The 15,400-nt window shown below is 32.6% G+C and overlaps 1 protein-coding gene and 1 long non-coding RNA gene across 6 annotated transcripts; both read right to left on the bottom strand.

Moving 5' to 3' along the window:
• Nucleotides 1-4,446, bottom strand: LOC127805560 (calcineurin B-like protein 4). Of its 5 annotated transcripts, XM_052342319.1 has the most exons (10): nt 4,280-4,429; nt 3,694-4,152; nt 2,917-3,116; nt 2,128-2,219; nt 1,923-1,982; nt 1,502-1,610; nt 1,323-1,375; nt 967-1,047; nt 771-883; nt 1-421 (listed from the first exon to the last, which is right to left on the bottom strand). In XM_052342319.1, the coding sequence occupies exons 3-10, from the start codon at nt 2,993-2,995 to the stop codon at nt 358-360; spliced, it is 651 nt and encodes a 216-aa protein (XP_052198279.1). In that variant the 5' UTR covers nt 2,996-3,116; nt 3,694-4,152; nt 4,280-4,429; the 3' UTR covers nt 1-357. The 5 variants fall into 5 exon arrangements, with proteins under 5 accessions (XP_052198279.1, XP_052198274.1, XP_052198283.1 ...); XM_052342314.1 differs by lacking the exon at nt 3,694-4,152 and having other exon boundaries at nt 4,280-4,446; XM_052342323.1 differs by lacking the exon at nt 3,694-4,152 and having other exon boundaries at nt 2,137-2,219; nt 4,280-4,446.
• Nucleotides 4,447-7,687: 3,241 nt separating this feature from the next.
• Nucleotides 7,688-11,817, bottom strand: LOC127805555 (uncharacterized). The gene is made up of 4 exons (XR_008024177.1): nt 11,560-11,817; nt 8,814-8,909; nt 8,200-8,357; nt 7,688-7,907 (listed from the first exon to the last, which is right to left on the bottom strand). It is a non-coding gene; the product is annotated as an uncharacterized LOC127805555 (long non-coding RNA).
• Between the last annotated feature and the right edge of the window lie 3,583 nt (nt 11,818-15,400).

Here is a 15,400-nt window from a genome sequence, read left to right as displayed (position 1 = left end):
TTCTACACAACAAGGTGTTATTATTACTATTATATTATTTTTGTTTCTTTTACAAAAGAAATACTACTTCTAGAAGGGTAGAAGGCTGATGGACAAAACTTGTATACAACTGCGGACAGAAAGGAAGAAGTCTGCTTCGATGCGCCCATCGCATCGGTCTGAACAGTTTAGTAGACGACAGAACAGTGCAGTAGATAAGTTCTAGGTTCGTGATCGTGTTTCCAGTAGATAAGTTTTCTATGTACATGGCATAATCGTCTTCGCATTGCCGGAGCCCTGGAAATAAGTCCCTTAAGATGTTCTCCGGCCCGATCCAAGGAGACTAGGGAAACAACTCTCCGTGTGTAATTTGTACGCCTAAACTTCTGAATCTTCAATTTCGGACCTCACCACGAAGCTGGGGAATGCTAAAGTTATATCCCTAAAGAAAAATGAAACACAGTATTAGTAAACGAGCTGCTGTAATCAATTTATATATGTCGTGAAAAGCATTAAAGATTATGGAAAAAATGATTCCAAGACTCATGTTTGACAGCCTCGACTTGCTTCTGTCTATGTGCAAGTTCTGCAGGGATGGCTTAACTAATCGCTATTGGTTTGTAAATGAAGAGAAAAAGTATGGTTGTCCAGGAAACATAAATATGCAGAAAACTACGGAAGCTGCAAAAAACATGCAAGTAACGATCATAAAATCCAAAATTGCTGGTAAGCTACGGATTAGTTCGATTGAAACTAAGTGACATGAAATTGCAACTAAGATTGCTACCCACTTTAAATAAGGAAGAGTCATGTTCTTGATCAGAGACGGATTCTTTGACACAAATTCTTTCCACTCTTCTTGATCGATCAGTCCATCTCCTTTTGTATCTGCATCTGTGAATGTCTATCAGACGAGAGAAATTTTAGCACATATTGGAATAATAAGCATGTAAGGTCAGTAAATAGACTAGGCAGGAGCGTTGGCACCTTATCGACAATAGTTTCAACAACATGGTCTGGAAGAAATAGGTCGGATTCATGTAACAGGGCCAGCACCATCTCCTTCAACTGCCAAAGAATAAGAATTAAAATATTAGCATTATATAAGAGTTGGTAATGCTGAAGAGTGAAGACAAATCCTTGTCCACTGCAAATAATCTCCAAAGTCTATATAATCTGCTGTTAGATACATTTAAAATCTAAATCCCGAATTAGCAAACATAAAATGGTGTCATCAACAAGGTCTTAACAGAAAAGAAAAAAGCACACGCACACAGAGATCTGCTTTTTGCAACGTAAAAGTAGGGGAATGGAACTAGGAGAGAATAGCTTGCATCACTTGCCTCCTCTCGCTCAATATAGCCAGTTTGTCGCAGATCATACAATCTAAATGCAACTGCAAAAGAGAGGAAACTTAAGACACCAACTAAATCAAATCGAAAAAGACTTTCATAACAGAGTTCAGGTTGAAACAAATTTCAGAACAAAATTAAACCTAGAGATATAGATTATTGAATCTTACAAGAAATTTTGTCTGCAACAGGTGCATTTGGGTGAAAAACACCTAATGAACGAACAAATTCTCCAAACTCAATAACCCCATTGCATTTGAGATCGAACAAGTCAAATAGCTGTATATATGTTATATATAGATGCAAATATTAGTTACCGAAAATGATTGTTTCATATTGTGATAATGTAACTTCCTAGTCTCATGCTGCATGGTACATCACATAGCATGAGAAATTGGAGCATCGATAATTTAGATTAGAATCACGGGCATAACAACAGATAGTAATACCAACATCACAAAATGGATGATGGTAAGATTGGAATTACACAGTATAAAAATCCCAAGAACAAACACACATGAAGTTTACTAAACTGTAAATATTGCATCTAAATTCAACATACAAGAATTACAAGTATTTATAAAAACAAACCCTGTCGGCAAAGAGATTCCTTCTGGTTCTGTGCCTGAACAGTGCAAGCTGGAATTCTTCCTGATGATCAGATTGGAAGGATCAACACGTGGTATTTCTCTTAAACTTCATATAGTGACTAAATATCAGATTCAGTTTGTAGTTCTCAACTTGTAAGTAAATTCATCCATACAATTAACCAATAGCATGTTACAAGTTGACTTACATAACATACCTTGTGAATAAGCCCATCGTCAAAAATGGAACTGCTTACTTTTTTAAATAGCTCATACAAGGCCTCAACTTCACTCACAGTAACTGAAAATATGAAAGAAAATGTTAGATACACGAAATTCAATGACCAGTATTTCGCAATTCAATTCCAGAGCAGGCAATCCATGATCATAATCAAATACTATAAGCATGATAACTATAGTTACTTGAGTGACTAATTTGCAAGTTACACGCACTGAGCAACTGTAACTTCCATACGATATCCTAGAAATGAAAAAATTAGGTCTTGACCCTTGTTCTCCGTGGCCTAACCTAAGAACAATTGTCCTCTTACTGGATTTGTGATTGTTTTATTGTTCAAACAGACCATATTTCAGTTTTAATGTCTGTACCCTGTAATTGTGTACTAACCAATGAACTCTCGTCGTAGCATATTTTAACTAAAAATGACTTTTACACATGCATACCTCGACAGTACAAAGTGAAGATTTATTGTCAAGTTAACCACAGAATGTGAACCTTTAAAGAAAAAGATTAAAATCCTTGATGCATGCTTATAGAGAAGGCTGATGGGAGGGCGGCCAAGTAATGTTGTTCACAACCTGGAATTAAGCAAATGAAACCTAAATCACTGTTTTCAAAAGAGTTCATCTCTGACTTCATCTGTACGAATGAGGTGTTTCTGAAGCAAAAGCGATAGAATTTAAACATGAAGGATAAGCAAATGGAACCTATATATCTGATTTCAAAATAATACATCTGTGACTTCATGAGTACTCACAAGGTGTTTCAGCTGCCAGAACAGTAGGCTTCTCGAACCCAGGTGCCCGCTTGATGTTCTTTGCGAAGCAGCCACCCATTAAAGTACGCAGATATTATCTTGAAAATATAATATAACGCTACAAATATTTCTCCGAGAAGCCACCTGCTACTGACAATTAAGTATGCTGCTTTCTCAACAGGACAAGCTTTTCTCCAAAACTGTAATACAATACACAGCATATTTCCAGACAATATTAATTGACTAATTAAATCAAATCAAATCGTGCAGATAACATCAAGTTTACAACAATAAATAGCCATCAGTCAAAATCTTAAACAAAACAAGTTTTATCAGGGAAAACACTAAGAGTCTCCCAATTATGATCCAAACATTTGCTACTTTAAGGCTATTGTTTATCTAAGAAGTCCTACAGAACTCGAGCAACCCATCTAACTGAGTGGCATGTGTTCTATGTCACGCGCCTGCTCACACAGACCAATATTTACAGAATTTGCCATGTAATATGCATATAAGTGCATACGTAAATAAGATACAGAACTAGAATGCGGGCTGAATAAACTAACTGAACTGTATAACCCAACATTACTCCCTTATTTACAACATACACACATTGAAGAGAAAACAGAAAGGGGTGCCAATTTCAGAATCCTTCAACAAGACAAGGATCATGTAAACAAATAAATAAAACATGCCCAGTTTAATTTGGGATCGAATTTCATTGTTATTTTCTTTTCTAGGTCACCATGGAACTATCAAACCTGTTGCTTAACTCACCATCAGTTAACAATGAAATTCTTCAAACTTTGTGCATAACCAACCATACAGAGCATGAAATCTCCTATGGAGAATCCAGAAAATGACACATGCTGATCCCCAATTGAAAGATTGGTATGATTGCCTATAAATATTTAGCTTACATCCAGCAACCCAACAAATGAAGTCCTGATCAGGAGATTCAAAATGATGATAAGCAAAAGATGATTGAGAAATAGAAGTCATTCCTCCCCCAATCATTTCTGAAACACTGGATTGAAACAGACAGAAAGGTTCATAACAGGATCATCCTTTTCTTTTCCAAATGTATTCATTCATTGACGGAGGAAGAAAGAGAGATATGGAAATGGTTCTCCCAAAGGCGCAACAGAAAGCCTGAAGTTTCGGGTGGTTTGGAATCCTTGGAACCCAAGCAGTCAGAGATTCTTCCCTTTTCTTGCGTTTTCTCAGCAACCAAAACTGAGCTTGCATGCAGTACCAGAAAAAAGGTAAAAGAATAACTCTAACCCAAACCCAGAAATGCTTGATGAATGCAAGCAAGCATTCAGAACAAGAACCTTAATCACGGCTCAAGAGAAGAACAAACCTGCCTAGATTGGGATGTTCTTGATCTTTTGATTTCTTTACGGCTGAGGTCAGTCCACCAAATTTCTCGTTGGTTCCATTGTAGTTGCGGGCTTGCTTCCTCCGACGGCTGTGTGCGTCTGTTATGGACTTTCGAGCCTCTCCTGGTCCTGGGAGTGGGAGGTATACTACTAATTTTAGCATAAATTATTTCATTTTTATGAAATTATTTTTTGTCTATCTTAATCTTATCGTATGTATTTTATAATTTTTATTATTTTTCTAATTTTATTGATCAAACACACGTGCCTTTTTATTTTAGAACCTTGACCAAAATTTGTGCCAAATAGGGATCCATTCTCCGGACCTGATCAAGGAATCATTTATTTATTTATTTTTTATTTTTATCTATATCATATTTTTTCATATTACTTTTTTTAAATTTAAATTAAATAAATAAAATATTCAACGAAAAACACCTTACATGCGTGGTTTGGGTCATGCTTACGAATTACGGGCAGGCCTATGATTTTATTTTTTCATATTTAGAAGAAGTAGGTATGTATACTTCTAAATATATATCCTAACATATAGCTAGATTAATTCAATTTACAATATCAATAAATTATATGGACGATTTTTGTAGCATGTCATCTTGATTTGGACATTGATTAATTTGTTGCCCCAACAAAGGACAGGTATGATAAAGGAAGACAGCTTGAAAGGAGCTTAACAGCTCACCCTTGTTAGAATAGTCAATGATTCCAACAAGTCACTATTTGATGACATTTCCGGGGAAGGCTTTTCCAGATGAATGGCCCTCTTGCTTTAGCCATCCACCCTTCCTAATTTGTTAGTTGCAATTCCCGTGGGAGTAGCAACACGGGACTCATGTGCGTTGCTTTTTGGCAAATTCGAAATTATGTTTATCCAAATTGATGTGATATAATTAAAAGTCTATTAAAAAAGTTGAAAATATTTTTTAGCTTAAGTTGGTAACATACAAAAGTATTGCTCTCTAGGAGATTTTTACCGGGGACAATAAATAAAGCTCCAGCTCCAAGTTTGTATTAAAAAAATTTCTTGAGTTGGGGGAGGTAGGAGGGTTTAGGCTAAAGTGCAAATAAAATAATTTTAACATCTAAAAATTTGATGAAAATAATACATATTATCCATTGATTAGGATTCTTATAGATTTTGAAAGCACAAACAGGTTATTATAATTCATCTGATGATTGTTCTCTTTCTTGCATAATTTAAATGGTTTGACAGCATTTCTAATCTAAATGCAAATAGAATTTATTTATTGGAAATATTGTTCTCAAGTTGCTTACACTTTGCAAAAAAAAAAAAAAATCAGATGACACATAACAGTTTTGCACAAACACTTCCATACTTAAAGTTAGACATTAGACTTCACTAAAAACTTAAATACAATATTGAAATCAATATCAGATGTGTATTTTTTTTTTAAATGAGAGTTTATCTATTTACAGAAAAGTATGTGACTTTGTGATAAGTATGATAGATATTTTGAAATTTATTAGGATTAAGATTTTTATAGATAATACTTATCTTTTTCGCAGAACTCTCGGAGAGATTTTTGAATATCAAAATTATTTTGTTTGTGTTTTACTCGGGATCTCCTCCCTCCCACCCAATCAGAGAGAAATTTATAGGTTAGGATCCCTAGTGAACAATAATAGTCCTTTGGTGGTATCGAGATATTGTATGGATTTTTTAGCCTTTGATATTTAAAAGACCATTACATTTTCCTAGTCTTTCAGTCTTTGAGAGATCCTAATGGTCTCTCGATCTTTCGCATGTTATCATTTTAAATTAAAAAATTATTTTGACATTTTAATGTTATAATAAACTTTACCTTGTGACATATCAGAAATGTTGGTGTCAAAAAAAATAAAGGAAAAATGGGCATAGATTTAGATTTATGAACTCCATCCGAGCTTCACTAAGATATAATTATATATATATATATACATGTGAAGCTAGCAGTTATATAATACTACTATATAAATCAGAGTTTATTCTTTGGCGAGATTAACTATGATACTTTATTCAACATTTCACTTATGGGAGGCATGATTTTAATTTAGTAGGGTTATATATATATATATAAGAATTTAGTAAGATTTTATTTGAGTTCAAATTTATGTAAAATTGGAACTAGTTAATTCAACTCATAAACACACTTTCTAAGAATGCATCAAATTTATTAAAAGCACAAAATTAGGTTAAATTAGTAAATTTTGGCCAAATTTAAAAAATTTCTTATAAAAATATATTCAAAGATCTTTTGCGAGCAAGACCCCACTTAATTTGTAAAGAGAGAATCTACTGTCTATTGAGAGGGATAGAGACTTGTTTTGGTCGCCTGTAACTCTAACTGGAGTCATCAATCACTGCAAAGTTGATTAATTTCTTTCTTTATGCTGTAATCCTGCCCAAATCTTTTGAGGGGTCCACTTTGTGTCAAGAATCATACGTTGACACCATCTTGCATTAAAAATAATAATATAACAGTAACGCCATTTTCATATATACTTATATGATACAACTTATTAACACCTTTTCTTCTGTACTTATATGATATAATAGTAATGCAGCTTTTATTGTACACGCAATAACTTAAGACCACGTACATTAAATAATTGATTAATAGTATTTATATATTATATTGATACAAGATCAAGAGAAATAATATATTTGTTAATAATTAAGAGGGAGTTTGACTTAATCATCAAGGCATTCATTACTTATCAACTTTAAGTTATCTATACACTACAAGAAAAACGGGTTTTAACGACGGGAAAATCAGTCGTTGAAAGTTGATTTCCGGTCGTTAAAAAGTTGTAACGACGGGAATTTTCCTGTCGTCGGTCGTCGTTATTGCCTCCGAGGATAAAAGTCTTTAACGACGGGAATGATAAACCCGTCGTTAATTGTATTAACAACCGTATGATTCCCGTCGTTAAAAATAATTATTAACTACCAAATTATAACCCAATAACGACAATATTTCCCGTCGTTAATAATCTTAACAATTAGCGACCATATGATTCCTATCGTTAAAAATAAGTTTTAGTTATCAAAACACAAACCAATAACGATAATATTTCCTCTCGTTAATAATGTGAACAATTAGCGACGGTATGATTCCTATCGTTAAAAAAAAATATTTTTTTATTTTTTTTATTTTTTATTTTTTTTAATAGTATGAAAACAATTGTTAGTCATGACAAAAACATCTTGTTTTGATATAAACCACCAAACTTATATATCATTATCCATATCAAATTAGAATAACACTCATAAAATTAAACATGTCATTCAAATAAAACCAAAGTAAACATTATCCATTAGGATTTACACATCAAAAGTAGTATATATATAAGTGTTAATTGCCAACAAATTACACCAAAAAATATGTTCAACTAAAAATAACACTTTGACAATTGTATATACTATTCAAAGATGTACACCAAAAAAGATATTTAACTAAAAATAACACTTTAACAATCATATATACTATTCAAAACTAATGTACAACAAAACACTATATATAGTCATAAAACTATTCATGTACTGCAAGACAACAGTTGCTTCCTTTAAAGTCTTGTTATCTCATTGACCTACAAAAAAAAAATATATGAAATTAGAGTCAAAGAAATGTTCATGTTTTTTTTATAAAATATTAGAAATAGAATTAACAAACCCCAAAACGTCTCCATCACAAACTACATAACATACAATCACTAAAATGTACCAAAACATAAAAACCCTTAAATATAGAGTAGATTGTGTTAGGATTTATGAAGAAGAATTTGAAACTTTTTTCAATTATAAGTGGATTACATCAATTATAAGTGGATTATATTATAAATACAAATATAATAAAGCAAACACCCTTCAAGTGTAGTATACCTGAAACTCAGGTGAGCTCAACCAATGCATGAAATCTCTCCATTGCTCTCTCTCAATGTCTACTGGACCCACTTGATTTCTCTTCTCATCAATGGTGTACACGTCGTAGTATTTTGCGCCATTTAACCTTTTATTCACCCATAACTTACTTTTGGCATCTAACAAACCCACATACAACACACTATATAAAAATATAATTAACATCTAAGGCTCACTAGACGAGTCGTTACATATTAAATCTTATCACTCACAAGATACATATAGTATTAAGCATTAAAAATTTTAAAAAATAGGTGATCACCCACCACCCGGAGGGAGTGATTAAATCCTATCACTCACAGGATATATATAGTACTAAGCATTAATAATAAAAAATAATGGGTGATCACCCACCACCCGGAGGGAGTGATTAAATCCTATCACTCACAGGATACATATAATACTAAACATTCAAAATTTAAAAAAATGGGTGATCACCCACCACCCGGAGGGAGTGATTAAATCCTATCACTCACAGGATACATATAATACTAAGCATTCAAAATTTAAAAAAATGGGTGATTACCCACCACCCGGAGGGAGTGATTAAATCCTATCACTCACAGGATACATACCTCGAACAATGTTGGTATCACAAATAATTATCAACTCCATTAACATATTGGTCAGAAAGTCTATCATCCAATTGCATCCAATTCTTATCCATCGTACTAGATATAACAAAAATTGATAGTATTAGAGATAGATTAAATTACCCAGAACAAGAATATGGAATAAAAACACTACCAGTATTCATGTACATATATATATATATATATCAACCAACCTAAAAGAAACAAAGCTCTTATATTAGTATTCTTTACATATATATTAATAATTCAAAAAGTTAAAACTTTTGGCAAATAGCAGTTGAAGCAAGTATATGTATAGAATTCAGCAAGCTAAGAGTAAGCAATTGTCCCTAACCTAAAATTAGCCCAAACCTATCAAGACAAGACAAGACCATATCAGACCAGACCTTGCATTAAGCTCTACAAAACATGGAAGCAATAAAGAATTGCAGAGTAGATACAACTTCTAAGCGTTACATGATGAGAGCGGAAGTCCTGGGTCCAATCTCTATATATAATTGAGCGAGGAATATGTCTAATAGAACTCCATTATTGTTAGTATAATAACATTTTTAATTGACAGAGAAATTGTCAGCTTAATTAAATGCAATGAAGTAAAATATTGGGATTGCATTATTGTTGACTATATATTAATTGAAACTTAAAAAAGGTAAAGAGAATTTAAAAGGCATAAACATAATTATATCTAAATTTCTTCCCTTAAGCTGGAATAAAAATATGGGTATTGACAGGAGATAAGATGGAAACTGGAATTAATAAGATGGAAAATGCATTGACAAACTTTCGTCATCAATAGACCTAAAACTACAATGCTTAACTCCTAACCTTTTTATGTTATGTTTTGCAGTTGTCTGTAGCTTATTAAGAGAAGGAATGAAACAGATCATAAATAACTTAGATGCATCAGAATTTAAAGCAGCAACAATAATTTCCAGGGGGGTGCATGTGTGGTTTATGTGATCACATGGACATGGCCCTAGATAAGTGGCGATGGGAAACTCTAGGTGGCACCCAGTCATTGGCTCAAAGTGATGCAAAGATTCATAACAATAAACGAAGAAGAAGCCAAGCATGGGATTTCTAGAGATATGTGTATATATGGACTTGTATATGTGCAGTCATTGTCCGTATTGAAGTTTATTTGCCATATTGTAGCTGTGGATAGGGTCTATTGGCATCTTCCAAAGCTTGGTCCCCTTATACCATTTGGTGATGGAAATTGGTAAAAAAAAACACAAAGAGGTTTACAAACTCTAAACCCTGTTATTCTCATTCCAGCTTTATTCTCTATTTGATTTTAGCTCCTGTTTTGCTATTTTTGGCTCTTATACTTCCACACTATGTCAAGTTGGTATCAAAGTGAAAGAGAACTTAAGGCTGCATTAAAATTTTAAATTTTAAGCCATGGTTGAGCATGGTAGAGTACGTGGAAGAGGAAACCAAGCCCAACTTACAAAATTGGCTGAGATGATGTATGATTGAAGTTTTATCATGAATTATTAAAACTTTACAGCGACAGAAACTGTTGGAACCTGTATGGAGAATTTGGAATGTGATCATGATCCTTTGGACATACTGAAAGGTGGTCTGGAAGATGAACTAGGAATCAAGGAGATGAAAACTCCTTCTATTATGTTATACCTACTAATCGTGGCAGGAGGCAAATTGGAAGAGCAGTTGTCACATGCCCTTGAATTGAATGGGGGAGCATGCTGAAGATTATTTGGATTAGGAAATTAACTAGTATTTTGAATGGATGCCGATGGGTGAAAATATGAAAGTGCTTTTGTGAAACTTAGATGAAGAGACTTGCACTTCAACGGTGAAAGAGTTGAATGCATGACAGGGCAAGCCAAGACTTAGCCCTTGGGAGCACATGAAAGCAAGGAGTATACCTACACGAAAATTTTCACACTCAAATAGAATAGAATGACTGTTAAGGAGTATATCTTTGAGTTCAAAAACCTATTCAGTGAGTGGGGTTGGTTTAAAAGAAAATAGTTAACAGAGTTCAAAATCCTTACGAATAAAAAACTTGAAATGTGGTTTCTTGAACAAATTCACAATTTTTCTACAATTTAGTGTTTTTCATCTTCAAGATCAAGGGTTTGGCATTATCAAAGTTCATCAAAAATCGTCCCTACCAAATAACCAAAAAGGGCAAAATTTCCGTCTTAATTTAATTTATTTTCTTATAGCCATGGGTCAATTCTGTAAACTTAAAAAAATTCTAGAATCTTAACCACTGTATACGTCAATAGCAGGATACCATGTTCTACCTTTTCTATCATTTATACCTATCACATTAATGGATATACTTGTATTATATTCATCTATTAACAATATTTTTTTGACATATTAATATCAAACTAATGTCTAACAATATGAGTGGCTTCAATATCCAATGCACATTTCACCACAAGTAAACGCCGATGCATATAACAGGACCTAAGAATCACTTAAATACTCACACAGAATATATATACACACATATATCACCATATACTCTGTAATACATATACACACATATATTCCCAAATATGTAACTCTGTAATACATACACACATATATATACATATACATATACTCACACAGAATACATATACACACACAGAATACATATACATACGCAGAATACATATATACACATAATACATATACACACAGAATATATATACACGCAGACTACATATACACACACAGAATATATATATATATATACATATACCTTCTTTGAGGTGGATCTAGCAGCAGTGGACGCGGAGGCGAAGCCCGATCGAGCTGGAGGCGGCGGCAACCGGAGGCGGAGGCAGCGGCAGCAACCAAAGGCAGAGGCAACGGCGAATAGGTCGATTGCGGGAGTACTTCACAGATAGAGAGAGAGAGAGAGAGATAGGGGGTGAGTTAGGGTTAGATTTAGGGATTTGGCAATTTGGGGAAGGAGGAGGGGAGAGGGAGAGGGAGAGGGAGAGAGAGGGATACGGCGGGAGTAGCCCACGTTTTTGGTTTTTTTTTTTTAATATTTATTTGTTAAATAAAAAATAATAATTTATACAAATAATATTATTAATTATTTAATTAATAAAAATAAAATAATTTATGAAAATAATTATTAATTATTTAATTGATAAAAATAAAATAATTTATGATTATGATAACTAATAAAATAATAATCTAAAATATGGAATAATAATAATTTATGATTATGATAATTAGTAAAATAATAATTTGTACATTTACAAAAAAATATAATTATATTGAAATTATTTATATAAGTAATACTTAAATCTTAATAATTTTTTTTTTTTTATTTCAAGGTTAGAATTAAAAATTTTAGTCAATAACGACGGGAAAATGGTATATTAACGACGACTTATTTTGCCTGTCGTTAAAAGTTATTTTATAACGACGGGATTTATATTTAGTCGTTAATAGTACTACATTAACGACCAAAACTAATGTCGTCGCTAATTTTTTGTCGTTAATGCCTGTTTTTGTTGTAGTGATATATACTCATTAAAATACTTATCAAGTCAATAATCTTGTCATTTCATGACTTTAAATACGGTTGACTCTTGCTAAAAAGAGACGTAAATATAAAGAAATCAATTCATTAATTAATATTATTCACTTGCATGCAATTACATTCACATATTTAGAAGGTTGTGGTTATATAACATTTTGTGTACCAATATCATTATACAAAATCTTAATTTGTTTAATGTTTTTTCAACAAAAAAAAAAAAGGTAAAAATTGTACTATAGCTATCAAGCAAACGCAACAAATTTATATTTCAAATTTTTTACTTTTTAAAATGCATGTGCATAATAATAATACACGTCACTCCTCATCAGCTATTATATAATACAAGTTATGAGATAGGCAGATTGTAGTATATGAAGTTGAAATTTGGGTTATGTTTGTTTCGCAACGTAATTCTTCTATGTTGGTGGTCTATTGGGAAAATTTTATATATATATATATATATTATTTGATTTCACAAATTTATAAATTATCATTTAACTAGCATCTTTAATTAAAAAATATATATATTATAGTGTTATAAGTGGTAATAAAGGTAATTCAGAATCACTGTTGCATGTGCCTATGCTGATTAGATATGCTAGTTTGAAAATTTTGAGAGGTTGATATGTGTTAGATATGAAATATAGATTTTTGGACATAAAAAACGCTGTCATCTATAACATAACAATAAAATAGTTTTAATATTAAAAAATACAACACAATATTCAATTATTATTATAGATACTACTTTATCAACGCACCAGCCTGAACACACAATAATATACAACACCAGCATACAAAGCTTTAGGAGTGATTCCTCTTGAATGGTTTAGGTGTGTGCAATTACTTATAATCAAATTATGAATCGAATCAAACAAAATTGAATCATATGTAATAATGGAATTAAATCATCAATTAATTCTAACAAACTAAACTAACCGACACCTAAATCGTAATAACTGAATAAAAAATCGAACTAAAACACAAAATAACTAAGAGACTGAACATTAGTTTGACCTTGTTGTTGCCCAATGATTTTAATGATAGGAATTGATCATCCGATCCCCCAACTAAGATGACCCATATACCCAAAAATTAAAAGTATTTAATGATTAAGTTTTAATAAATTTAAATTTCGATGTAAAATAGAAATAATTGAAAAACTTATCGAAAGGGCTATCAACGTCGTCGTCTTTGTCATCGATGAGAGATAGTGGAGGGAGAGAGAAGGGACGAAGAGATGACCGGCACCATTAAAAGGGACACACATCGCTCTATCTCAAAGAGACAAGAGATGGAGATTGGAGAATGTTAGTATCTATCGGGATTAGGGTGTTACATGGGGGTGCACGGATAGGTTGGGGTGCCATGCCCGCGGGGGTGGGTGGGTGCATGGTTTTGTTGGGGTGTTGCGCCCGTGTGGGAGGAGTTCATAGCTACACGCTTCAATTCGAATTTTAAATTAGGATTAATATAAAATATATATTAAAAAAATGGTGAGCAAATTGCGGGATAGGTGAAGAAAATACAAGCAAGCATATGCCTGACTTTTGGATGCAATACGTACGTGTGACTTAGTCACAAAACGCTGCTATTTCTTGAGAATGAAAATAACAGAAAAAAGAACTGCTATTTCTTAATTTGAATCCATCTCGATTCACTTATCTCAGTTTCATTTTAAAATTCAGATATATCTAAGTCCATTCCATCATTTTCTTCACCTCAATTTAGCGTTTTCCACTTAATTAATTAATTTTTTTTTTTTTTTTTTTTGGGGGGGGGGGGGGGGGGGTGAAGTCACCTACTTGATTTTTTTATATGTTGCAACTCTGAAGCATATCCTTGGTATGTCATTAGGATTCGAAGGATGATTTGGTATGCCTTAATTTCCATGAACGAATTGCTCATGAACATATATTTTATTATTAATATACAAGATATTGATACGAGCATAAATAAAAATAATTATGATACAAATATAAATCACATATCATTAATAAGTATACAAGTAGACATAAAAATAGCTCTATATTTTAGCCATCACCTACGTGAAATAATACCCCCTACATAGCCAGGCATAAGTTATAAAAATACCTATTTTAAAAAAAAAATTATTAAATATCTTTTTATCTAGCCAACAAATTGTATAAAAGCACGCGCTAGATAATACGTTTAGTAAGGATTTATAGACAATATTTTCCCTAAAATTGATATCCCTTAGAAAGCATGTGGAAAAATCGATGTGGTTTTGGAGCTATTTGTCAGAGAGGTTTGGGGTGAGAGCTTGGTGAGTCATTTGGGTTTGGAACTATTCTCACAATCTTGTTTGGATTAATGGGATCTGACAATTTTGTTTCCGTGTTCGTTTTGGACTCCTCTTTCGTCATTTTTGTTTTTGTAGAGGGACATAACAATGAAAAAAAGAGAAAAAAAATAAGAGATTTAATTTTTCTAGTTTATTAGACTGTATGGATATCATATTATATTGCTTATGTCATGTCATTATGTGCGCATTTCACACTTTTAAATTATCTCTAATCAGTGTCAAATTAGTGTTTAATAGTTCCACTTTTTTTAGGTTAAAGATGTTTTGAAAATTCAAAATGCTAGATGATGTACATGAATATTTTTATACCTTCTACCCATAAGATTTGAATGCCATACAGACACAAAATTAGATAATAATTCGACCATGATATTCCATCCAAATTCAAACAAACTGTTAGCGTCCATTGTTTATTCTAATGCTATCTTGTCCAATTGGCTATTTTTAAAATCCTTGCAAGGGAAGAGACTTCCTCCAATTTACATCCATGTGATTGAAGTTCAAAGAGGAAAGCAAAATGAATAAGGAAAAGCTTAGAGATAAGGGAGAGTAAGTACAGGGAGCAACGGACAACCAGAGGGACAAGGTTGAGAAATATATCACGGGTGGAGTGGTCCAACAGTAATGGAGGCCACACCTATATCTATGTAGGCATCTACAACATATAAATTAGATTAGGGTATTGAAGCAAAGCAAGTCGACGAAGACAAAAAGAAA

This window comes from Diospyros lotus, chromosome 1 (genome assembly GCF_014633365.1).
Source record: "Diospyros lotus cultivar Yz01 chromosome 1, ASM1463336v1, whole genome shotgun sequence".
Lineage (NCBI taxonomy): Eukaryota > Viridiplantae > Streptophyta > Magnoliopsida > Ericales > Ebenaceae > Diospyros > Diospyros lotus.
The sequence above is the reverse complement of the archived record's forward strand: the minus strand, read 5'-3'. Positions and strand labels throughout refer to the sequence as shown.

Bases quoted from the DNA above. Each gene is read 5' to 3' on its own strand.
- LOC127805560 (XM_052342314.1), bottom strand. From the start codon at position 2,995: ATGGGTGGCTGCTTCGCAAAGAACATCAAGCGGGCACCTGGGTTCGAG. The intron at 2,220-2,916 runs GTGAGTACTCAT...TCATATTTTCAG, and splicing joins TCTGGCAGCTGAAACACCTT to TTACTGTGAGTGAAGTTGAG. The intron at 1,048-1,322 runs GCAAGTGATGCA...ATTCTTTGGCAG, and splicing joins GCTATATTGAGCGAGAGGAG to TTGAAGGAGATGGTGCTGGC.